The sequence below is a fragment of the Scardinius erythrophthalmus genome (assembly GCF_964197995.2).
Source record: "Scardinius erythrophthalmus genome assembly, chromosome: 23".
Lineage (NCBI taxonomy): Eukaryota > Metazoa > Chordata > Actinopteri > Cypriniformes > Leuciscidae > Scardinius > Scardinius erythrophthalmus.
The window spans coordinates 9,769,282-9,794,603 of record NC_138243.1 but is presented as its reverse complement, the minus strand read 5'-3'; the positions used below and the strand labels follow the sequence as shown (position 1 = coordinate 9,794,603).

Below are 25,322 nucleotides of genomic sequence, written 5' to 3'. Positions count from 1 at the left end.
ATTGCAAAACTGCAGATCCCATTAAAATCCAAACAAAGCAATTTCCGTGGCTCATCTATATATAACAGTAAAATATAATTTAATAAACGAATAGGTAAAACTGTCTACCTGGTTATAACAATTCAAAAAATGCAATACTCTTTTGATTATTAATTATGCAAAGCGTGATCCAAGATATTGTCAAGTCTATGAATAGTTTTGTCAGAGACAATTTATATATTTTATATATTTTATTTTATTTTAATTTAGCCTAAAAGGACTGGTTTTGTTTAGGGATGTAATATTTGGCTACAAGAAAAATAAACCAGTTTCTATCTCTAGTGATTTATTTTTGTTTTCGCAACCACTACAGACTGAACTTTTTATTATTATTAATGCCATATACTTATATATTATAATTTGTTTATTATAATATGGTTTATTGATATAATAAAGTTTTTTTCATTTTTTTATTACATTTTATTATATGGTTTACTGATACACATATTTTTAAATATTTTTTATCACACACAAACAGGCTGTCTGTCTGTCTGTCTGTCTCTCTATATATGCACTGGAAAAATGAACCTTCACAGAAGTCGCAGGAGTAATCAATCCTCAGCACGTGTTCTTCCACTACGTCCTTGGGTTTCCACTACGCTCTGACGTCACCGCAGCGGGTCACGTGACGCCCCCCGGGTCCCGTATGTGCTGGTCTCCGGAACACGGGCGCTGCTGCTACTGTGGTGACCGAGAATGCGAGCGAGTACACGGGAGGATGTGCGATAGGATGGAGTGTGCTGGAGGAACTTTGTCTGTTAAATCCGCGAAGACATAAAACAGCCATATATTTAACGTGTCCGGCTTTCAGTAAAGAAGACCCTGTTTCACTTTTAAACGGGCTCGGTTTGACTTGTGTGGTTGATCTGCGAATGCTGGAGCACAGAGGCGCAGGTAGTGCACGCGCGCGCGGATACTAGACACACGGGACACGGGCTCGGCATCTAAACGCTTACCGTTTACCGGAGGAGGGGAATGTTATCGGTACTTTCCTATGGCAGGATCGTTGCCAGGGCTGTCCTGGGCGGACTCTCGCAAACGGACGGCAGGGACTACAGCCTGATCACGGCCAGCTGCGGCTTCGGGAAGGACTTTCGGAAGGGGATCCTGAAGAAAGGCATGTGCTACGGCGATGATGCCTGCTTCATTGCCCGACACAAGTCCGCGGACGTCTTGGGTGAGTGATCATGAACCTGATAACATGTATGTAACTGTTATGTATGTGAAAACATACACATGCATTGTTAGGGGCTTTTAACTACGAACATGACCTTCACGGGTTAATGTCAGCACTCATTTCATGATGGAGAGGGTGTGAGGGACGATCAGTCCAGCCCTCACCTTAATTAACCTCCCTCTTTTTCAGTCTTTGCGATTTTCCTGATCGCGTTGGTAGATTTAACATACTTTCTTTAAATACGGAGCAGCCGGGCAACCGATTATACATATTATATATCATATAAAATCTAAATTTAATGCAAAATGAGCTTGGGTAATCCGGTTTGACCTTTCACCCAGAAAGGCTGCTGAAACCCTTAAGCGCGACTAGCGGCAGAAACTAGAATCATTTCCATGTAAAACCTTTCCATCACGGAAACATGGATATAGATGACATGTTGTGAGGTCAGGTGTGCTGAACATGAATAGATTTCTCCGATCGAGTGCACTTTATTTGCCTCTATTGATTTGAAGACTGTACACTATGAATATTAATGTTTTAAGTAGTTTGATCACTTGAAAGAACGATATGAGCTATAATTTCACTCTATTATAACATGTAGGAGGCTTGAGGGCTCACTTGTACATTGTGCAGGAGCTCTTTGTAAAGGTCAGAATGGTTGAGCATGGAGGCCGCCATGTTGTTTATTCGCTTCCACGTGACAGCGACACACACAGGCGGCTTCATTGTCCTTACTTTGACCCTAAGACTATCCTCTTTATGTTTCTGCAACATAATATAGTAATCCTAAAAAAGAATAATACCGGGGGGTTTCATGGGGAAAATGTACAGTGATTCAAAATACAAGAAAACAAATGAGTTCCCCATGTGCTACAATGAAGGTTCTCCAGCTTTTGTTACAGACTAGTAAGCACGTGAGCAGCAGACCAGCTGTTCAGCCCTAAAATTACTGTGGTTGCACATAACTTAGGTCAAAATACAAGTTACTGCATTCATTGGCTTCTAAATGTAAGTGCAAAAACGTGCTGTACAAAACTGTCTCCATTCCAGGTCGTTGTTGTTAAGAGACTGTCACACTAACGTTACACTTTTCATTCCATTCATACGCAAATGCATCAGACCGGAAACGCAAGCTCTTTCAAAGAAGTTTTTCCTTAATTTAAGATTGGTGAACTATGACCTGCTAATTCGCATCATGTGAAGACGTGTGACCAATAGAAGAGTATTAACCTCACTGCGTGACCGCTTGACTGAATTTAAAGAATGCATGTTTTTGCTGTAGAGTCGATTGTATGTTTTGTTATATGTTGAATTCATGTTTGTAAAAAAAAAGATATTCATTAGATATTTGAGTAAGTTGAAACCCAATACTTAAATTTAAAAGTGTAATTTGGCAAATTCTCTCAAAAAAGTCCTGTCTTCACTGGCGCGCAATGAATTCTGGGATAGGAAATGCCATGAAGGATCCATCTGTTGAATCCTTAATTTCACGGGAAACGAAGGATGCATTTAGAGGCCGCGTTTGAAGAAGCCTTTGAATTGGGACAGCCTTCGTCGCACCGCTGTGACTCAGTCGAATGCAGCCTTTGAAGGATGCAGCCTCTGAATCGGGACGCGGCATTCGTGTGCTCAAAGTCTAGTGTCACCGCGGCTTTAGAGCGCAACGTTCGGAAGTAAAAATCACGTACGTTTTTTTCCATAGGGGAACTGATTTTAACGGTAAATTATAAAACGTTAACAGGCAGAGCTACCAGGTTGTTAATTAGTAGTCTGCAGAAGCCATCAGCACACTTATTTTTTATTTTTTTTTTTTAAAGACTTAAATTATAATATTTTGCAATAAACATAAAATATACTGTTTCTATATGTACTATAAACATTTAAATCAATAGTTTTATATTTATCCACCTTTTTTTATTTGATTGACAAATGCTTAATGGGATTGTAGTTTATTCACACAGTTTTGTACTTTTTTTGGGTCTGATTTTCAAATAACTTTGCTGCAAATCTAAGTTTGTGATATTTGAATTCTCCTTGTAGCTTGTTGGTTTGGTTCATGGCTTAGTTTCAAAAAAATTCGCTGTATGTGAAAAATGAATGGGAAACTACTGAAAGAGCGGATGGCCACTGTTGCACACGGTTTCTTGGTCCAATCATGTTTATAATAGTCCTGATCACCCTAGCCAGAGATGATTTTGCAATATCATCTGCCCTTTTATATACATATATACTTAATTAAATTTAAATGTGTGTCTGTGTCTCTGCCCACTTAGTCTGGTTAACTCCTACATTTCCTATCACAAGTCTTTAAAGGTCAGTAGTAGGTGCTTAATGAGCTGCCCTTGAGAAACAGAGGGTTTATTTGGAGCCCTTATTGTTGCAGTGATCTGTTATCTCAGCGGTTCATGTTGTAGTTTCAGGGGGGTGTGAACCTTAGCAGCTGGATGAAACACTTTTCAGTGTTGTGTTGGGATTAATTAAAACAATATTATTTAAGTTTCATTTGATAGGATTTATTTGTACTATTTTCAAGAATGTTTTAACTTTGATTAATGACTCTAAAAATGTAATGTTGTGCAACGAAGTATAACAATGTGTTTTTCTATACGTTTCGCTGGAGATGATGGACATTTCCTCAGAGAGCCGTTCCCTTAGCCATTTGCTATAGTAAATATGGCCGTCTCAGGTTAATGTTTCTGAAACTTAATACGAACTTTTGTTGAATAAAGATCTGAGTCATTAAATCACTCATCTGACTTCGCTATTTGACTTGGCTGGTAAAGACATTTAATGGACATTCTTCCTGCAAAGTCTTACGATACAGTATACGGCAAGTTATAATGTCACATTCTTTCTGCACTTTGAAGATTTTTTCCTACTCTAACTTCAGTATGTTTGCATCATTGTGATGAACAGTTGGTCTTGTTTGCAAAGCTCCATTGAGATGTTAATGGCCTTGACTTGTGCTGCTCTAAATCATGTTTGACTCTGATAAGTCGCCCTTCATTCCTTTTGAGCCTGGATCTCCTTTTGTGCCTATGCAATCTCTCAATTCTGTGTGTGGTTACAATATGAAGCGAGATGTCGCAGTATCAGGGTTGGATAGATGACATTTTCCAGCAGTTTGACAGTATCTCAGCTGTTTTCAAAACAGTGGAACTTTCCGGTAACAAGGAAAGTAGCAGTGTAGCGCATCATGACAGGGCTTTATGCTATGCTATAGGCTATTGGACACACAGATAAAAAAAGCCGGCAAGTACTAATATTTCGTCAGATAGTTATTTAACAATGTCTCCTTAAATATCTTCAACGTAAATAGCTGTCAGTTTGTCTGTTGTGTAGCTAACTACTTTTTAAAACAAATGGTGGTGATTTTCAATTATACATTTATAATTATCTTTGTGACAAATCCTAAATGGTTGAATTTCGTTAATAGTTTCTTTCTTTTTCTCTGGCAGTGCTTGAGTTTAGATTTTGTAAAGAATAGCCAGCAATTACTAGAAGTTTTCGAGGTTGTAAATAAAACAATTTAACATTTAATTCAACGTTTTGCTTGCCGTTTCTTTATCATTATTCGTAGAATCTAAATGTGAATTTTTTCAAAGTAAATCCTACACGAAAGTTCAAAGGCTTCACAAGATATTCGTCTAATAGGAGTGTAACCAGGGTCCGAAATTAACTTTTTGGCTCACCTGCCACGGGGACTGGTAGATGAAAAAATCCACCAGCCAAGCATATTTTTTACCGGCCAAAATAATAAACAGCCTTTTTTTGTCACATATACATTAATTTCTGTACCTTTATTGAGATAATAAGGTAACGTTAGGTCTATTATGTTGAATACAAACATAAAAAATTGTTCAGAGCAAAATTTGAAATGTATAATAATAATAAAAAAAAATCTATTGATTCAAATGTGAGAAATATATGAAATATTACTATCATTGCGGTGAAATATTTATTGTTTTTGTCAGTTTTGTTACCTGACTCATGTGGAAGGGAAGGCAGAACGTAGGCTACTCGGTTCCCTGAGAGATAAGGGATCGAGTATTGCGGTGCAAACGCTATGGGAAAACTCCTTTTCTCGAGAACAGATCAGCCATGGTGTGTAAAGCAGAAGCAGCCTGGCCAGCGGCGGAGTATGCACGATCCGCGATTGCTGAAGACGTTCTGCACGGCTGGGTGCGCGGCCTTTGCTCTCCAACTGCCAAGAGAACACAAATGGGCGGCGACCGCTTATTCAAGTTGCGGGAGCTTTTTCCTCAGCGCCGTCAACAGATAGAGCGTTAACTGTAGGCTACGCACACACCGCCGCCGACTTGAGCTGCAAAGAAGCTCTGGCCGCCCTGTCAAGGACGCTTGTCAAAAAGTACGGGGCAGCTTGACGCTTGACCGCTCTGAATAGTGAGTGCGCGCGCGCGGCCGGGGCTCTCTCCATAGACGGCTCTCTCTCTCTCTCTCTCTGCTCGTTCTTAAGAGGCAGAAGAGCGCGTGCGCCCTGAAAATTTCATATTTTGGTATGAACATTCACCCGCCAGTGTGGCGGATAGCCTTTTGAGATTTACTCGCCAAACGGAAAATCTACCCGCATTTGGCGCTTGGCGGGTGTTAATTTCGGACCCTGAGTGTAACGATACCCTCATGTCACGATTCGATACTTATCTTGATACTGAACTCATGATACGATATTATTGTGATACTCCAAGACATATGATAAAAGGTTGAATTTGTTTTTTGTTTGTTTTTAATTAAAATACAACATTTGGCGTTACATTGTGGATGTAAATGAATAGACTTGGACATGGTGCTGGTATCCCAATGCACGGGACAATGGTGACACCAGAATAAAAATATTCATGATTCTGAAGCTGAACTATTATATTATATAACTATATATTTATATAACTATACTATTATATAACTGTATATTATACATTATTTTACACTATATTCAACATTATTATATAGTAGTTTAATATAGTAATCATGACGCACATTTTTCTCACACAGTAATTTTCATTTTCGTTGAACTATACACAATACAGATTGTCACTATCCACAATACATATTGTTGCATTTTTGTTTTGCAATATATTGTGACATCATATATTGTCACACCCCTAGCATCTAACGACCTCTTTGTTGAATGAAGGCGCCAGTCACGCTGTAGCAGACACAGACAGCCGTTTTGCATTACCATCACAATGCGCAGTCAGTCGGTAGGCCAGGAAGGAGGTTTGTTACAGCTGCCATCTGTCTCTGCGGCATCAAAAACTGCCATCTCTTCCTTTCTTCTCATCTTTAGGTGTTGAAGCCTTCAGGTTAGCATTAACAATGCAATAAAACAATATCTTTCCCCGCTCTTTCTGTCTCAGGTGTTGCGGATGGCGTCGGGGGCTGGAGGGATTACGGCGTTGACCCATCTCAGTTCTCCGCCACACTGATGAGGACGTGCGAACGGCTCGTGAAGGAGGGCCGATTCACTCCCAGCAGCCCCGTGGGCATCCTGACCTCCGGCTACTATGAACTCCTGCAGAACAAAGTACCACTGCTGGGTAAGATCATATCCACACAAACACACACATACACTCACTGCTGCTGGGATAGGGTAAACGAATTAAACCACTGCAGGATGACTCACTGGCCTTGTGTCGTGATGTAGGGGATTGATTCTTGTCTCTGTTTTTTTCCACCATAACGTCAAGATTAGTTTTTTTTGACAATTGTAGAGCAAGATTTTGCTGTCAGGTGACTTATAGAGTGTTATTTTAGCTTTATTTAATAGAATTTATTAATATTTTAAATGAGCTTTTATTTTTTACATTGAGTTTTCATTTCAATTTTAAAATTTGGTCTTTGTCATTTTTATTAATTTTAGTTTTTTTATTTAGCTTTTATTTTTTTGTTTTTTAATTTTAGTACTTCAACTTATTTTATTTCAGTTAGTTTCCGAGTAGGGATGCTAACGATTAATCGATGATTGATTAATCGTTGATTATAATTGAATCGTTAAAACTTAATGATGGTTGATTAAGCAAGGTCTTCATAGAGTGCGTAGTTTTGAGGCGGGAAAATTAGAACTACAGACTTGTGTAAACGCCACAATAAAAGTACATAGAATAAAGAACAAGTAATAAGATCCTGGTGGATGAGTGATGATCTTCCAGAGCTGTTTCAGCTTTAGATCCTATTCTATGGCGCACAGTAAATCAAGACCTGTCAATCTGAGCGATTGATCCAATCCAAGCGCGCTCCAGCTGTAAAGCGGTGTCCGATTGGCCTCTACACATCGTCCCCACTATACCCACTCACCACACCTGAGATCCAGTTTCCAGTGACATTGGCAAATACTGCGTCAGGATCGCGATCGGATCCCGGAAGAAACAAATATGCTTGTTGTTTTCTGCTAGTTGAGACATTTTCAACGATATATGACACGTCTATCTGTTATGTACAATGATTTTATAGTTATTTTTTACGCTATTAAAATAGAGCACTTCTAATGTCCGCAAATTTAAAGCACTTGTTAAGTGATGGTCATATTCCCTATATTCACTGTAAAGCCAGGCTCCTAAGCTTTAAAACGACACCTATTTTGTGGGTTAAGCAAGTAACTTAGTAGCCCCCCCTCCCCCACTAAACTTCATATTTAAGAGGTTATGGTTAACAATGAATCGATTAATTAATCGTTAAACAACGATTGATAAAGGGAATTTATGTAAATTGACATGACATTTCCATGGCAACAAATAAAATTTTCATTTTAAGTATTATAAGTTTAAATTATCTAAATATAAATCTAATATTTTATTTCAATTAAAGGTACAATATGTAAGAATTTTGCATTAAAATATCCCAAAATCTCAAGGCCAGTGTTATATATTTTGTTAAGTTGATTACTTACAATATCCCAAATGTGAACTATGCAAATTGTAAAATGTTCTATTACAGAAATTATATAAAATAAATATTTGTTTGTGCTGTAGCCTAAAGTGGTTAGAAAAAATTCAATCGGAATCGGCTAAAATCGGTATCGGCAGGTCAAACTTAATGAAAAATCGGAAATCGGAATCGGCCCAGAAAATTGTAATCGGTGCATCTCTACACAACATTTATAAAAGTAGAACTTTACCTCATCCATGAACATGATTTTTCGCTTCCCGTCTGACTGTTCCCATCATTCCACGCTCCTTCACATCGTCATCAAGCTACGCCGTTGTTGTTGTTTGGAATGTAGCGCCCTCTAGCGGCAAAAAATTCTTGCATATTGTACCTTTAATGAAAATTATTTTATTTTTAGTTAATAAGGACACACAAGTGACTCAATTTGAACGCTCTACATTGGCAACAACTCCTCGCACTAAACTCCCAATTGTTTCTAATTTGCATAAAGAAATAGTGTTAATTAATTTTTATCACTTGATTTCTGCATTGAATGAAGTGTATTTATAATCCATTTCTCTTGATTCGTCTTCCATCTTGGAAAGGATTTCTGTAAGACTGAAAGTTCCTTAATTGATGCTTTTACAAAGGTCTCATCAGGAAAAGTTAAATTTTTTTCTTAAAATATTTTTGCATTAACGTTGTTCCTAAGTGTAGTGTTCCTTTTGTGTTACACTGCAGTTCAAGCTGGAATGCGCATGCGTCGCGTCTGAACGCGTTGTTGTCTTTGGAGCTCTATCGATTTGATTTATAATTCTTGATTTTACTCTTTAAACTTACTTACAACAAACATTTTCTACTTTTCCTCACTGAGAAGCACTACTGCTCAAACCTCATAGTTACAACGCGGACTGTTGAGCAGACGTGTCTCAAGCCTGTTAGTGATTCTACGCTGGATACTCTTATAGGTTACTCCCGGGGATCACGGCTGAACGCGTCTTCTCAACACTCACTTACAAACATTTTTCACCTATCGTGCGTCTACTCTACACCCGTACCACTTAAAAGACGGATTATATCTAAGACGCTTGTCAGAAATTAGTATTAATTGATAGCATCACTGGTAGTGTCGTTGCTAACTTACTGTCCATCTGTTAAAATGGCGAATATATCAGATGCAAGTAGTCTACCTTTTGGTGCAGGTGAGGACACATTTGAGCTGCACGCGGTACAGTCTGAGCTGGAAGCTGTTGAGAAACAGATCCACGACCTTTTAGTGAGACAGGCCGAGCTGAGAGACCGGCGTTTGGCTCTTGAAACATCACGCGCTGATGCTCACAAATCAGAGATTAATGTTACTAACCGGCTGACTCCGACCTCGTCTACTCCGTGCGTTACTCGGCATCGGTCCCGAGCGCCAAGGTCGCGATCAGCCATGGTCTCGTTCACTCCGGCTCCAACACGCCACCACGAAGCCTGGATATTTCCGCAGCGGAAGACGCGAGTCAGGTCTAGACCAAGACCCTCTCCGACCCTCCCGGTTTTCGAGTTATCCACACAAAACCGCTTCTCCGCTCTTCGCGAAACAGAACGCGATGCTGTGATCATCGGTGATTCCATTGTTCGGCACGTCCATGCTACATCAGGTAAAAATAAGGTGCACAGTCACTGCTTTCCTGGTGCTCGTGTTTCTGAAATCGCTGCTCGCGTTCCCGAGATTCTGAACGATAACGAGCGCGTCGGAACTTTGGTATTGCACGCGGGAGTGAACGACATCAGGCTGCGCCAGACGGAAGTTCTGAAGAAAGACTTCAGGAATCTGATCGATACGGTACGCAGCACATCGCCTGATATAACGATCATTGTGTCAGGACCGCTTCCCACGTACCGTCTAGGACATGACAAGTTTAGTAGATTATTCGCGCTAAATGAATGGTTAACGTCATGGTGCAATGAGCAGAAACTGCTCTTTGTAAATAATTGGAATCTGTTTTGGGAGCGTCCTAGGCTATACCGTGCTGATGGCTTACACCCAAACAGATTCGGATCGGATCTTCTGTCAGATAACATCTCCAAAATGTTAAATACCTTTTGACTAGTAACCAAAAGTCCAAATCATAGTCTCTGCTGCACCAAATTAACTGATATAAATACTAGTGTAGAACATTGCATAGAAACTGTGTCTATTCCTCGTTTAGTGCGATCAAATAATAAATCTACTGCAGGATCTAGGAAAAATCTAATTGTTATTAAAACAGAAAATGTTGCTATTAGTAAACAAAAACAATTTCTAAAGCTAGGTCTTTTAAACATTAGATCACTCACACCTAAGGCAGTTATTGTAAATGAAATAGTCACAGATAATAGCATAGATGTACTTTGCCTTACTGAAACCTGGCTTAAACCAAATAATTATTTCGGTCTAAATGAGTCTACTCCATCAGGATACTCCTATAAGCACGAGCCCCGTCTGATTGGTCGTGGCGGCGGTATTGCAACTATCTATAGAGATATTCTCAATGTTACTCAGAAAACGGGTTATAAGTTTATTTCATTTGAAGTACTTGTACTAAATGTTACGCTCTTAGATGATAGAAAAACATCCCTATTATCTTTAGCCTTGGCTACCGTATATAGACCACCAGGGCCTTACGCTGATTTCCTAAAAGAATTTGCAAATTTTCTCTCAGATCTATTGGTCAATGTCGATAAAATATTAATTGTTGGAGATTTTAACATACACGTAGATAATCAAAATGATACGTTAGGGGCTGCGTTTATAGACTTATTAAACTCTTTTGGGGTTAAGCAAAACGTTACCGGACCAACTCATCGTTTTAATCATACACTCGATTTAATTATATCACATGGAACCGATCCAACCGATATAGATATCATTCCGCAAAGTGATGATGTAACTGACCATTACATGGTAACTTGCATATTACGTACCCCTGTAATATCATGCTGTGCCGCGTTATCGATTAGGCAGAACAATCCTTCCATCCACCATAGATAATTTTTCAAATTGCTTATCGGATCTGTCTCAGCTGCTGCCTGAACCTAAACAAACAGATGAACTAGACGAACTAACCAGCACTATGAGCACCATTCTCTCTGGAAAATGGGATATTGTTGCACCTATGAGACTAAAAAAGGTCAGAGAGAAAATTAAAGCACCATGGTACAACAATACTACTCGTGTTCTAAAGAGAGAAACCCGTAATTTAGAGCGTAAATGGAAACAAACTAATTTAGAGGTTTTTAGAATCGCTTGGAAAGACAGTACGTCACGCTATAAAAAGGCCCTAAAAGCGGCCAGGGCTGAGCATCTCCGCAAACTAATAGAAAATAACCAAAACAATCCTAGGTTCTTATTTAACACCGTGGCTAGACTAACAAATAAACAAGCGTCACCTGAACAAAATATTCCGTTACAGTTTAGTAGTAATGATTTCATGAATTTTTTCACTGAGAAAATAGAAAACATCAGATCCACAATTGTAAACGTTCAATCTTCAATCGCGCCTTATAATTCAGCCTCGATTATCACCCCGCAAGAACAATTACAGTGCTTTACAACTATAGAACAAAAAGAGTTAAATAAATGTATCATTTCCTCTAAAACAACAACATGTTTATTAGATCCCATACCAACTAAACTATTGAAAGAAGTGTTACCTATAGTGGAAGAGCCTCTCCTCAATATTATTAACTCGTCTTTATCTTTAGGTCATGTTCCAAGAACATTTAAATTGGCAGTTATAAAACCACTCATTAAGAAACCACAATTAGACCCAAATAACCTAGCAAATTATAGACCCATTTCAAATCTTCCTTTTATGTCCAAAATATTAGAAAAAGTTGTGTCTGCCCAACTGGGCTCTTTCTTGCAAGAAAATGACACCTATGAAAAGTTTCAGTCTGGGTTCAGGCCGCATCATAGCACTGAAACTGCGCTCGTTAAAATCACAAATGATTTACTCTTAGCTTCTGACCAAGGCTGTATCTCAATACTAGTTTTACTTGATCTTAGTGCTGCGTTCGATACTATAAATCACACAATACTCTTAGATCGGCTACAAAACTATACCGGTGTTCAAGGACAAGCATTAAGCTGGTTCAGATCATACCTATCTGACCGCTACCATTTTGTCTATTTAAACGGAGAAAAATCGATCATAACTCCAGTAAACTATGGAGTGCCGCAAGGATCTGTGTTAGGCCCTCTATTATTCTCAATATATATGCTGCCACTTGGAAATATTATAAGGAAACATGGAATTAGTTTCCATTGTTATGCTGATGACACTCAACTATATATTTCATCACGGCCGGATGAAAACGCTAAATTATCCAAATTGACAGAGTGTGTTAAAGATATAAAAGATTGGATGACGCACAATTTTCTTTTATTAAATCCAGATAAGACAGAGGTACTACTTATCGGTTCAAAAAACCGCCCACAAAACCTCTCACAATACAACTTTAACATAGTAGGGTGTCCTGTTACTTTATCCTCTACAGTAAAAGACCTGGGTGTTATATTAGATTGTAACTTGTCTTTTGAAAATCATATTTCATATGTTACAAAAACAGCATTTTTTCACCTTAGAAATATTGCTAAATTACGTAACATGCTATCTGTCTCTGATGCAGAAAAGCTAGTTCATGCATTCATGACCTCGAGACTAGATTACTGTAATGCTTTATTAGCTGGTTGTCCTGCATCCTCAATAAACAAGCTACAGTTAGTCCAAAATGCCGCCGCTAGAGTTCTTACTAGATCAAGAAAGTTTGACCATATAACACCAATTTTATCATCACTACATTGGTTACCTATAAAGTTCCGTATTAATTACAAGGTATTGCTACTGACTTATAAAGCCCTAAACGGCTTAGCTCCAGTTTATTTAACGGATCTTCTATCGCCCTATAATCCATCGCGCTCTTTAAGATCACTAAATTCGAGGCTTCTGGTCATACCTAGGATATCCAGATCCACCAAAGGAGGGAGAGCATTTTCACATTTAGCACCAAAACTCTGGAATAGCCTTCCTGATACTGTTCGTTGCTCAGATTCGCTCTCCCAGTTTAAAACTAGATTAAAGACGCATCTCTTCAGCCAGGCATTCATATAATATTTTAATCTTACAGTTAAATCCGGTCTCTACTTCATAAACGCCAGAGGAGAACTGGCCCCCGACTGAGCCTGGGTTCTCCCAAGGTTTTTTTTTCTCCATTGGGTCACCTAATGGAGTTTTTCGGTTCCTTGCCACTGTTGCCTTTGGCTTGCTCAGTTGGGGATACTTAATTTGATTAATCGATTCAACAGTGCTATTGATCTGCATTACCAAACGTGGATGTTTTACACCAGAAACAAACACTGATGTACTATTTTATTTAATACTGTGAAGCTGCTTTGATACAATCTGTATTGTGAAAAGCGCTATATAAATAAAGTTGACTTGACTTGACTTGACTTAAAATACTGCAATAGTGTGTTTATTGTTGATCTGGTTATTTTAAACTATCTTGTTCTTGTAATGAAATTATTTAGTGTTGTCATGGAACAGTTTTCACAGAGCAGAAATGCTAATGGTTTAAGTTAACAAATGTTCGGGATGCGGTTTTAACCTCGCATGTTTCTGATGTGACACTAAGAGCAAAGCCTAAGTTAGATTCTTATTGGATTAACTAGCACGCAACTGGTCGTCTTTTTGCTGAAACCTGACATCAAGGGCTGTCAGAAATGTCACTCTATGTTCTTCGTCTTGCAGAGTTGTTTGTCTCTTTTATTTTGGGAAGGCATGTGGAGCGATAAAGGTCTGTAGGTGACAGTTCTAGGACAAGGTTGCTGGGTACAAGGCTTTGGCCAGGGATCGAGAGAAGGAAAAGTTGTGTTTAGTGATAAACTGAGAGACCCTCGTCTGTATTTTTAGTGTTAAACCTAAAAGCTGATCAATGCTATTTTTAAAGTAGCATTGAATTTTTCGTCAATTAACAAGTTAGGTGTCAAACTAACAATGAAGAGAAATACTTTTGCAGCATTTATGAATCATTAATGTTTACATGCACAAGCGTACAGAGGTACGGGACGGTTAGATTAGGCTATTTTCGCGTTTTTAAAAAGTCTCTTCTGCTCAGTGTTGTTCACCAAGGCTGCATTTATTTGATCAAAAATATAGTTAAAATATTCAAATTTATTCCTGCTGAATTTTCAGCATCATTATTCCAGTCTTCAGTGTCACATGATTCTTCAGAAATCATTTTTATATGCTGAACAGTTGTGCTGCTTCATAGTTTTGGAAAACAAATTGATAATTTTTTCAGGATACTTTGATAGATAGAAAGTTCAAAGGAAATGAAATCTTGAAATGAAAACAGAAATCTTTTTTAGCATTATAGATGTCTTTACTATCACCTTTGTTCATGCATACATTTATTTATGCAGATATATCTTTAAAAAAATGTTATTCATTAATTAAAATATAATGAACAAACGTTATTGAAAACGAACAATAGTATATATTTATATATTTAATGTTAACCTAGATAAAATTGCTGTAAAAAGTTGTTAATTGTTTGCGTTTAATGCTAACAAGCTGAACCTTGCTGTAACCCATTACTGATTGTGTTTTATAAAAGTACATGTTACATAAATTACTTTTACTTTGGCCTTACTTTTGTTCTTAGACGTGATTCTTTGCTTGTTGTTGTTTAGCATGTTACGTTTTTTTGCCATGGACATGTTTGTCTCCCTGACATACTTTACATGCAACGATTTGACCCTGCATAGGCGTCACGCTGCTCGCAGTGTACACAGCTTCTTATATAATAGGAGCCACAATGCATTATGTCACCCGTTTGCAGTGAGGACATGGTGTCATGCATAGTATATAGGTCACATGACTGTTATGGGGACAAAGGTTTTTAATTGTTTTTGTATGTAAATATTGAAATTAATTTATTTTATGTGCAAGCAAACATTTTCACATGTTATAGTGTAAATTCAAAAAATAATGTTTTCCTTTTGTTCGTTACTTCAACTTCAACTCTGATGCTAGTAGTTGATATTGATATTTCATTCTCTTTGTCTGTCCTCTAGGGAGTAGCACAGCTTGTATAGTCGTTCTGGATCGTCAGAGTCACAGGATACACACCTGTAACCTGGGAGACTCGGGCTTCTTGGTGGTTCGGGGTGGAGAGGTGGTCCATCGGTCGGATGAGCAGCAGCACTACTTCAACACACCCTTCCAGCTGTCCATCGCTCCGCCGGGGGCTGAGGGAGTGGTGTTGAGTGACAGGTGATAGCCGATACACTCACTGCAGTATCACAGATGGTGGCCTGTTACAGATCAGTGTCACAGATGTCTGTCTGTGGGGGCCGTGTGGCTTTTACTTCAATTAATTGTGTAAAATGCACCTGGTGTAGGAGCCAGCACATTCATCTAGTGCTTATGCAGGCCACGCGAGTTTGAGTTTAATTCATCATGTTCCCTCCTCTTACCATTGTCATTTCCTGTCTTTTCTTTCTCTACTGGCTCTATTATTCAAAAATACTTTTAAAAAATGCAGTTGAATACACCTCTTCAATGGCGAGCATGTTTTTCATTTCTGAATTGTAAGATTTTTATATTTTGGGGGAGGAGGTCATGGTATTATAATAAAGAAAAAGGATAATAATAAAACAATTATATTTATATATATTTTTTTATAATTGAGATGTGTAAAATATTTAAGGTGTAAGGAAATATGTTCATTTACTACTTTATCATGGTCATTAAGCGTAAACTTTTCTGAAAGTTTTTTTTAACCCTTTGAATCAAAAATGAATATACATAATACATTTCTAAAAACTTCGAACATGCATTTAAAACTAGATAAATATCTTTTTTTCTTAATCTTGGATGCTTATTAGATGAGTTTCCACTTGATTTAGATTGAGCAGTGTTAGCAGATTTTAGCTGGGATTCTCCTGAACCCTGTAGTACTGAGAACAGACAAATCATTCCGCCAAGAGCACTGTGTGTGTGTGTGTGTTCCCAAATCCTCAATGTCAAGGCCATGTGATTCTAGTTCCTCACTGCTGCAGTCTTGCCAGGGCACACATCCAAGCAAACACCCAAAACCTCCAATCAAAGAGAGAGGGCGGTGAAGCAAATCAGCCAATCAGGGATGTGCTAAAAACTTGTGTACATTTTTTTTCCCCCAAGTAGAGGGCGTGATTATTTTAAGCTCCTTGTGTCCTGCTAAATTTACGTGGGACCTTAAGATTTGTGTGTCGTCCGGAGGTCGTTATGGCAAACCCCCACAGAAAACACTCATCTAACTTTCTCATGTGCGGATGTGCTGCAGGGAATCTGACCTGAGCTTGACCTGAGTGTCACCCGAGTGCATTTACATGCATTTACTTTGCAGTCTCTTTGAGTTCCATGTTAATATTATTTTCATAGCGAAAATGGCCAATCAATGTTCTTTTGTTCAATGTTCAACAGTTTATGTGCTGCAGATATTGTAAGATGAAAATGCACTGGTCATTTAGCAGACATATTTATCCAAAGCAATTTACACAAAGTATAAGGAGCACCACAAGCAATTTATCATATCAAGAGTCAACAATAGTCTCAGTACCACAAAGTTATCAGAGTGCCTTTGTGGTTGAGGTTCAGTTAATGGAAGAGGTGTCTTCTTGAATGTTGCAATATTCTCAGCAAATCAGGTTGGAAGCTCGTTCTACCACAGAGAATCAGAGATAGTAAAGGTTCTGGAAAGAGACTTTGTACTTTGTCGGTTGATTAAGATTAAGGATTCAAACAATCTCCTATCCTGAAGTACATAAATTATCCAGTGCTGTTTGGGCTAAAGACATGAATAATACTTAAGACCTGTGTTTTCTTTGCATTCAGATTTACAATTTTTGGGCTAACAAATGCGATAGATTGACATAGAGCTTTGGAAAACAACCACAGTTGTCTAGCACAGTAGCAGCAAGTTTTAAACAGATTACAAATGTTTGTTTTTTTCTCACCAATGTGGCCAACATTGTGGCAGTTATCAGAGAGAGTATTTACATCAAATCAATTTCCATGCACTGATTAAAGAGCAGTCATATTGGCAAAACATTACCCAATGTCAAAAGTGTAAATTTTCAACTTGCTTTCCTCACCCAAAATTCCCAGTCGATTCCCATTGAGATGACTGCATTTTGTCTGTAGAATTTTGCCATACAAGAGTAAATGTGACCAGAGATTTTAGTAAAATATCTCTTTCTAAAGTCTTGATATTTTGTGTCCTCATTTTACCTTATATGTGACCTATAATCGGAGCTCCAATACTTACCCAAATGCACTAAGATGGATTAAACTAAACTTCTGTCTCAAGGGATTTGGAGCTAGAAGAGGCCAGTCTAGTTTCCAAGAAAACAACCTGACTGCTTGAATTTGTTCCAGAGGTCATGTTGGGTCTGAAGGAGTTCTCTTAAACCCAAGTGTTCATTACCCACCGTTTAGGTCAGACTGATCTGTGCCCTGTTACCCTCTTGCCCCACTACTTGAGTTTCAACCCTCATCAAGTGTCTCATTCTAATTTGGTGGATTAGATCATTATTTCCCCATTAACTTTTCTGCAAAATGACTGGACCATTGCCCATACAAATTAGGACTGTAGATCCTTTACACTTGACATATTAGATTTGTTTTTTTGTTTATCAGTGCAATTCAGAAGGTTACATTAAATTTTTCATAACAATGTTCAAGACTTGGCATCAGTTTCTTCATACGTGGGCGGCATAGTCATTAAAATACACTGGTATTGTAGAATGGTTGGTATGTGCCATGTACATCTTATATTGGGTTTAACTGTGCAGAAGTCTAACTGCATGTCTTTCTGTCTCACTCTTTCAGTCCTGAGGCGGCAGATAGCTCCTCCTTTGATGTCCAGTTAGGGGACATTATTTTGACCGCTTCCGATGGCCTCTTTGACAACATGCCAGATTACATGATCCTGCAAGAACTCAAGAAGCTGAAGGTACAGAAAATAATTGCAATAAAAGTGAAACTACTGGGGTTACAATCAACTGATTTGTATTTTGGCCCATACCAATATTATAGAGAATGGAGTGGCCAATATATATTGCATTTATACAGTATATGTATATAACACAATGTTATGATGACAACTAAGACAAAACTGGACCCAAGCAGACCAGTGTCCATGATTATCGGCCGATACCAATAATCTCAAAATAAAACTGTCTGGCCAATATATATTGGTCGAACACCATACTTGGTTAATTGTACACATTCCACCTTTTTCATTTGAATTATTTTCAGGTTATCGGCCCATTACAGTAATCTCAAAATGGCTGTATAATTAATGATTAATCCCCTTGGCCGATGTATCGTTCTAACAATATAATTGGATACTCTTGCACTTTCTATATATATATGGCCTGTTCTGATAATCTCAAAATGGCTGTATAATTGACAATTAATCCCTCTGTCTGATATGTCGGTCTAACACTATACTTTTGCGCTTTCTACATTTTTCTTTTTCTTTTTTCCTTCAGGTTATCGGCCGTTCCGATAATCTCAAAATGGCTGTATAAATGCCAAATAATCCCCTGGTCTAAGACTGTATTCTTACGTTTTCCAATAATTTTTTATATTTATTTTGCCTCAGAACACCAACTATGATAGTATCCAGCAGACTGCCCGCAGCATCGCTGAACAGGCTCATCAGTTGGCCTACGACCCCAACTACATGTCCCCTTTCGCCCAGTTTGCCTGTGACAACGGGCTGAATGTAAGAGGTGAGTCTACAAAAAGAGGTCCTTGATTTTCCATTACCGCTGTGATCCCAAAACTTCTTTGAATGTCCGTAATCGGAGAGACTGACCTTGCCATTGTTTTGTTGTCATTTCAGGGGGGAAGCCTGATGACATCACAGTGCTGCTGTCCATTGTGGCAGAATACACAGACTGAGCGCGCTCAGTGGAGCTTGCTCCTCTGGTACACCTGTGTCTTCCACCCCGTCCTATTGCACTGCTCCCCATCTCACATCTCCAAGCACCCCTTTCCATTCTTCCGTTTCTCGAGTAGATCTCCAGTCAACGCAGAGAGGAGAGCACGAACCTGTGGTCGGGTGGTGTGATGCAAGTGGTACTACATCGCCAACAAACAGTCCAAAATTGATGACCTCACTCCCAAAATGATTTTGAGAATCTTTCACCTGTGTTGTTAATCTGTGTCATTTCTAGTTTCTCAAGGGGCAAGGCGGGCCATGCATTACTACAAAAAAGGGTTTCTAATGGAAGGAGCTGTCATATTTCAAATGAAAAGTAGTTTTTGTTGTTAAATTGTTGATTGTCTATACCTTGAGAGAAAAATGTCTGAAGTTTATATGAGCTGAAGTGCTTCTATGTGCGTGTACGTGTATAAGTGTCCTGTTTGGTTGTTGGTCGGCTTTGGTTAAGCTGTAAACGAAAGGTCGGTTAATGTTCAGAAGGAGGCCTGGCTAGATTTAAACGTGTTGGGGAATGCAAGTGCTTTAGTATGTGCTGACTTGTTCTGTTCAGCCAGCATGTCTGCCTCTAGAGTTATACAGCCTTCACTGTCACTTTGTGAGGTCTCAGATAATGGATTGCAAGTTCAAAGGCGGGAAGGAGTTGGGTTATAAATGACATCGTGTTCGATTTATAAGAGATAGAAACTAAACTGCACAGACGTCATACCAGAGAATGTCACAGTCCGCAAATACACGGATCCACTCGCTCACGGGGACGGTGGATGTTGACTGTGTTGGATGTATATTTACATGACTTCACCTCTTGAGTTTGAAAGTCTACATGCACAAATGGCTAGCATCTGGCAATGCTTTTCATGAATCGAAAGGTCAGGTATATAAATAAATGTTTATTTTTATAAATATTTAGCTTTTAGTGGACAAGATTCAACAGAATGCATAAGCTAGGGAACTTTGGATCGACTGTAAGGCCTGTTGGTGTTTTCTGTGCTCCCTAGTGAGGCTTGGGTTATTTTTTTTAATTGATTGAAGGGTATCTAACACATTCATTTGTGTCGCTCTAGATTGGTTCTAGAGACCATTTTCACATTCATGTGCTGCTTTAATTTTTTGTAAATTATAAATGTGTGAGTGACTACATTTATTTATATGAATGTTTTTACCTGTAAAATATAAAATGGTTGAGCTGATGACGATTTCATTTCACAAAAAAGCGACAATTCAAGCTGATTGAGTGTTGAGAGTAATTGCCTTGCAGTCTTTCAATAAAGTGGAACACAGATTATGCTGTATGAAAAGCAAAAACTACACACAATGGTTATATTTTTGTCCAGTTTATTGAGATTGGGAAACCATCAAGCAATAGTTATTGAACAATGCGTCTTTTTAGTTCGAGTTTTTCCAGTTGCCCATCCATGCATGCATGCCCCAGGATGGCAAACATCAGTCAAGTATGCATTCGATTGGTAAAACTGATTGATGTTTGTATAGCCTTTGTTCCACAGAGGCATGGCTCTAGTTCTTCACCTACAGATAGTGAGGAGGACTATAATCAAGTCCTCAGTTGTGCCTCCAACACAATTAGACCAGAACTGTGGGTCGTGGTCATGTTAAAGTCAATGTCTCAAATCCACATTGTGTAATCTGTAAAGAAAACCAAAGCAGGAAAGCCATAAGACCAGCATGGCCATGGTCTCACCCGACGTCTCGTCCTATCATTGCCACCTTTGAAGACTGCAAACTAATCGTTAAATGTTGAGCGTATCTGCCGGAATCACCATTGTGTCCCATGTCTGCTTTTCTTTCTAGATAAATGAAATAGAAATCAACTGAACAGCCAGTAATGTGCAATGATTAAGATCAGTTGTGTACTTTATAAAATGAATCATTTTATTTTAGCCAAAGGTGATGTGTGTAATTGCAGCGCCTCTAGAGGCAGCGGACAGAAGTGCAGTCTGTCTCTACCAATGACGGCGTTGGCTAACTGTGATGTCAGTGTTTGGCTTTGTTCAGACAAGCAATAAGAATTACTTTTGTTTGTGTCTGGAACGAGGAAAAAAATCATTTTAATTAAATTATAAATAAAACAATACAAATAAATAAATCTAGTCTAAACTTTCCGTCCTCTCCATCCACACAGACCGCTACTCTCATTTGTTGTATCTGAAAGTATTTGGTATGATTTGATTACTTTACTCAGCCGATTAATTGACTGTTTGAACAATCTGATCTGATTCCTTCACTTCATTTTCTGCAAAATGGCGATGCAAAAATCAGTCCTAGGGATAGAATATGAAAGATAAATCGGACTAATGTGCAGTGTGAACAAAGCCAATTAAACTGGTTTGAAGACATGCAGTTCTGTTTGGCATCACTGGTGGTGCATAAAGTACACCTTTTTCCTTTAGTTAGTGTCATTGCATGAGATGATGTCGTGACTGAAACATTTTAGTGTCTGGGGTTTTGCCACTTTGTCTGTCATACACACACACATTTTTTTTCCAAAGGCTTTTGTTATGGCCCATCCCAATCAAATCAGATGCACTTTTAATATAGAGCAATGTTCTTACGTCCTAATTTAAGGAAACTTGCCTCCCTGACTTTGGGCTGAATGCTAATCACATCTGTGTTTCACTATGAGTCAACCCGGATGGCAGCGGCTCCATTATACAAATCAACATACCATAGACGCCTTAAAATCTCATACTGTCCCATCCAGAGGCCTTTGTGTGGCAAAGCTTGCGTGTCTCGTCTGGGTGTCGCTTTCAGCAGTGTCGTCACTTTCGGTTGTATCATCTGTCCTTCTCTTATTTTATCGTTTCTATGGTGCTTCTGCAGTCAAGATGAGTCTCTCAGTCTCTGAAGCAGACAATGTGCAAATGAGAACTACACTTTCTGTGTGTACAGTGTAACAATGCAAGATAAGTTCCTGTAAATATGTTTTCCAAGTTGTAAAATATTTAAATAAAAATATAGTGTTTATACTAAAATATGACTCTGAGTTATTGTTGTCACTGTTTTTGTGCAATGTGTATTCTTTGAACTCAACAGATTTGTTTCACATTAAAGGGGTCATATAATGGTACATGCACTTTTACAAGTTGATTGCACTGAAATGTCTGTTGGCAGTGCCTGTACACAACCATCCTATCATGATAAAAATCCATCCAGTGGTTTTGTTTTAATCTCCTTATATGTTTGACCCTCTCTGAAATCAAGCCGTTCGATATTGTGACGTCATAAGATCGTACGCCCCTCCCGCTATTGTGATTGACAGCTGTGTTGCAACACAAGACCCGCCCTGAGTGAGCTGTGACAGCCGTCATAGTAGTCCGCCATTGTGGATATGCTGGAGCAGAATGGCGTCTAAGCGATTGTGGTGTTCTGTTCTTAGATGAAATAAGGAACACAGCAGTAATTTGGATGTTCCTAAATCCGAGCCGTTGAAGAGTTTTGTTTTTGAAGCGATATGCCCAAAGGATTGACGCGGGGATTCCCTCACGGGGATTCCCCACGATCGTCCATGCTTTCATGTTTGCGCGAATCATTTCACACCAGACAGCTTTACAAACGAGAAAAAAACGGATCGGTACCAACATGTTCCTGCTGAACCTCCAGAAAATGTGAGTGTAATGTTTTATTAACCTATTAGTATTTATAATAATCTATGCGAAATTTGCAAACCTTGCTGCAGGCTTCACAATGAATGCATCTAAGGTTTACACTCAGGGTACATTACGGCATGTTTTCTATGTACGACCTTCTCAATATAATTCATAATCCCACGTTTATAATGAACAACGCGTGGTTATTGTGTTAGAAACGGTGTACGCACAGAACAGAGGGGCGGGGTGAGCAAAGCTCATTATCATTTAAAGACATATGCACTGAAACGGCGTGCTGAAAACAGAGCTGTTTTTGACCAGGTAAAATTAGTGTTTTCTTACAATACTAATGAGAATTTTTAATTAAAGTATATTACAAACTTTTAATTTAGACCCTAAAGAATCATATTAGCTTGTACAAAAATGGCATTATATGACCCCTTTAATATTAATGATTTTTTGCTTCTAGATATTTTGCATTTAAAGGGACAGATGACATAAAAATGAAACTCACCCTTATGTCTTTATGAACCATTATAATGCATGAATCGCACATATGTGGTGATACTGTCTTTGCATTTGGTTTGTGGTAAGAAGGTGTCAGCCAAAGGAAACGTACAAACAGCAGAGCAGCAAAGTGATTCATGATAATGTGGCTCAGCTTGCCTAAGAGTTATTGGGGAAAGCCCACCGCTACTTAAAGGCTGAGGGTGATTACTCAACTTTCCTGAAGGGATATTATTATAACTGAAATGAAAACTAAAACCATAAAAAAATCTAGGCTGTTTTATTAAAGAACAAAAGAAAAAGCTAGGATAAAAAAGACAAATGCACAAACAAAATTGCTAAAACTGAAACTTAAATAAAAGTACATAAGCGTACAAAAATAAAAGCTAATTCAAAGTCTAAAACAAAGACAAAAACTGCTTTTCTGTCTCTACATTTTTTTTTTTTTTGTCAACAACACTTTGTTTCAATAGTCCACTATAGATATTATACTGACTATAAGTAACTTTGCAACTGCATGTCAAGAGTATTGGTAAACTGTCTGCTTAATATCTTTACACTTTATTTTGATGCTCCCCAACAGACTTTCTACTGACTGTAAGTAACTTTGCAAATACATGTCAAATACTACACCGAACCGTATGCAGTCACTGTAAAAAAGTTGCTGCCTTAATTTTTTAAGTACAATCAACTTGGATGTTTAAGTCATTTCAACTTAAAGTGCATTAAACTAACTTTCAAATTTTGATTATTTTTTTATTACTTTTTATTTATTACTATTTTACTGCTATTTTAGAAATATTTATATAGCCTACAATTATAGTATTTATTAATATTTTAAATGAGCTTTGATTTTTATATTTTCCGTTTTCATGTTAAATTTACTTTTATTTTGCTGTGTGCTTTTTACAATTAAGCTTAAAAAATGTTGTACTTTTTTTTCAGTTTTAGTAATTTTAGGAAATTAAATTAAACTTAATTTAGTTGCCAAAGCAACATTTCTTTTTTTTTTTTTATCTTAGCTTTATTTCAATGACCGAAAACGATTTTTATTACCTTTAGTTTCAGTTAACAGTAACAACACTGGACCAGATTTTTTATTACAGGGCATGTGATAAATGTCTCAACATTACTAGTCACATAAAACATAATTTGCACAAGTTTTATTTTTCAAGTTTTCAGACACCTTGAAGAATCAGCCACAGAGGGAAATTGATCCCTGTTGTCCGCCCTGTATGTAGAAGTATCTGTGAGGAAACCCTCAGTCTTCTGCTTTGCTTGCTGGCAGCACATTGTCTCCGATCCTGTATTCTCAGTCGGAGAGCTGAGGCACGTGCCTGTGAGAGGAGAGAGAGAGTGAACACTGATCATCTCATCTCAGCCCGCTGGAAATCTCTCTCTCCTGTCACACTCACGTACACGTGTAAGACAGGGAGAAGAGTGGACAGAGCCTGCTAACTCTTACGTTTGGGGCACAAACTGCAAAGCTGCATTCATTTGCTTAGATGAAACACTTCCTGCCAGTTACACACTTACACACGTGAGGGAAGTGTTGCAGGACAAGACCTGGGGTGTAAGAGTCGATCTGCAGGGCCCACATGTGGACAGATGACCCAGATGTGATGCTCAAGGCTGGGGCTTTTATGTATATATATATATATATATATATATATATATATATATATATATATATATATATATATATATATATATATATATATATATATATATATATATATATATGTCTTACTTACAGAACCAATAACAAACAAAGAATCAAATAAAAAAAACATTCAACTAAAATGGTCAGAATTCTTCCCTCAAAAAGTGTGTTTATTTAGCCTCTCCTTTAATTAAATGTGTGTTTATTTTATAATTCATATATATATATATATATATATATATATATATATATATATATATGAAACTCTTAGAAACTGAGGTAATTTTTATCCTCTATTGTTTAATAACGCTATACAATCCAAGCTCTCCCTTACTTTCAGAGTCAAACTTGGCTTTTCTGCAGAATAAAACTTTATTTTTCTAAACACATGAAAAAAAAAAAAAACATAATTGTAATGCAT

At 38.0% G+C, this 25,322-nt stretch overlaps 1 protein-coding gene across 1 annotated transcript; it reads left to right on the top strand.

Moving 5' to 3' along the window:
- The first annotated feature begins 573 nt into the window (after nucleotides 1–573).
- Nucleotides 574–22,121, top strand: pptc7b (protein phosphatase targeting COQ7 b). The gene is made up of 6 exons (XM_081354623.1): nucleotides 574–1,216; nucleotides 6,595–6,774; nucleotides 15,210–15,408; nucleotides 18,007–18,130; nucleotides 18,785–18,914; nucleotides 19,028–22,121. The coding sequence occupies exons 1-6, from the start codon at nucleotides 1,015–1,017 to the stop codon at nucleotides 19,084–19,086; spliced, it is 894 nt and encodes a 297-aa protein (XP_081210749.1). The 5' UTR covers nucleotides 574–1,014; the 3' UTR covers nucleotides 19,087–22,121.
- The last annotated feature ends 3,201 nt before the right edge of the window (nucleotides 22,122–25,322 follow it).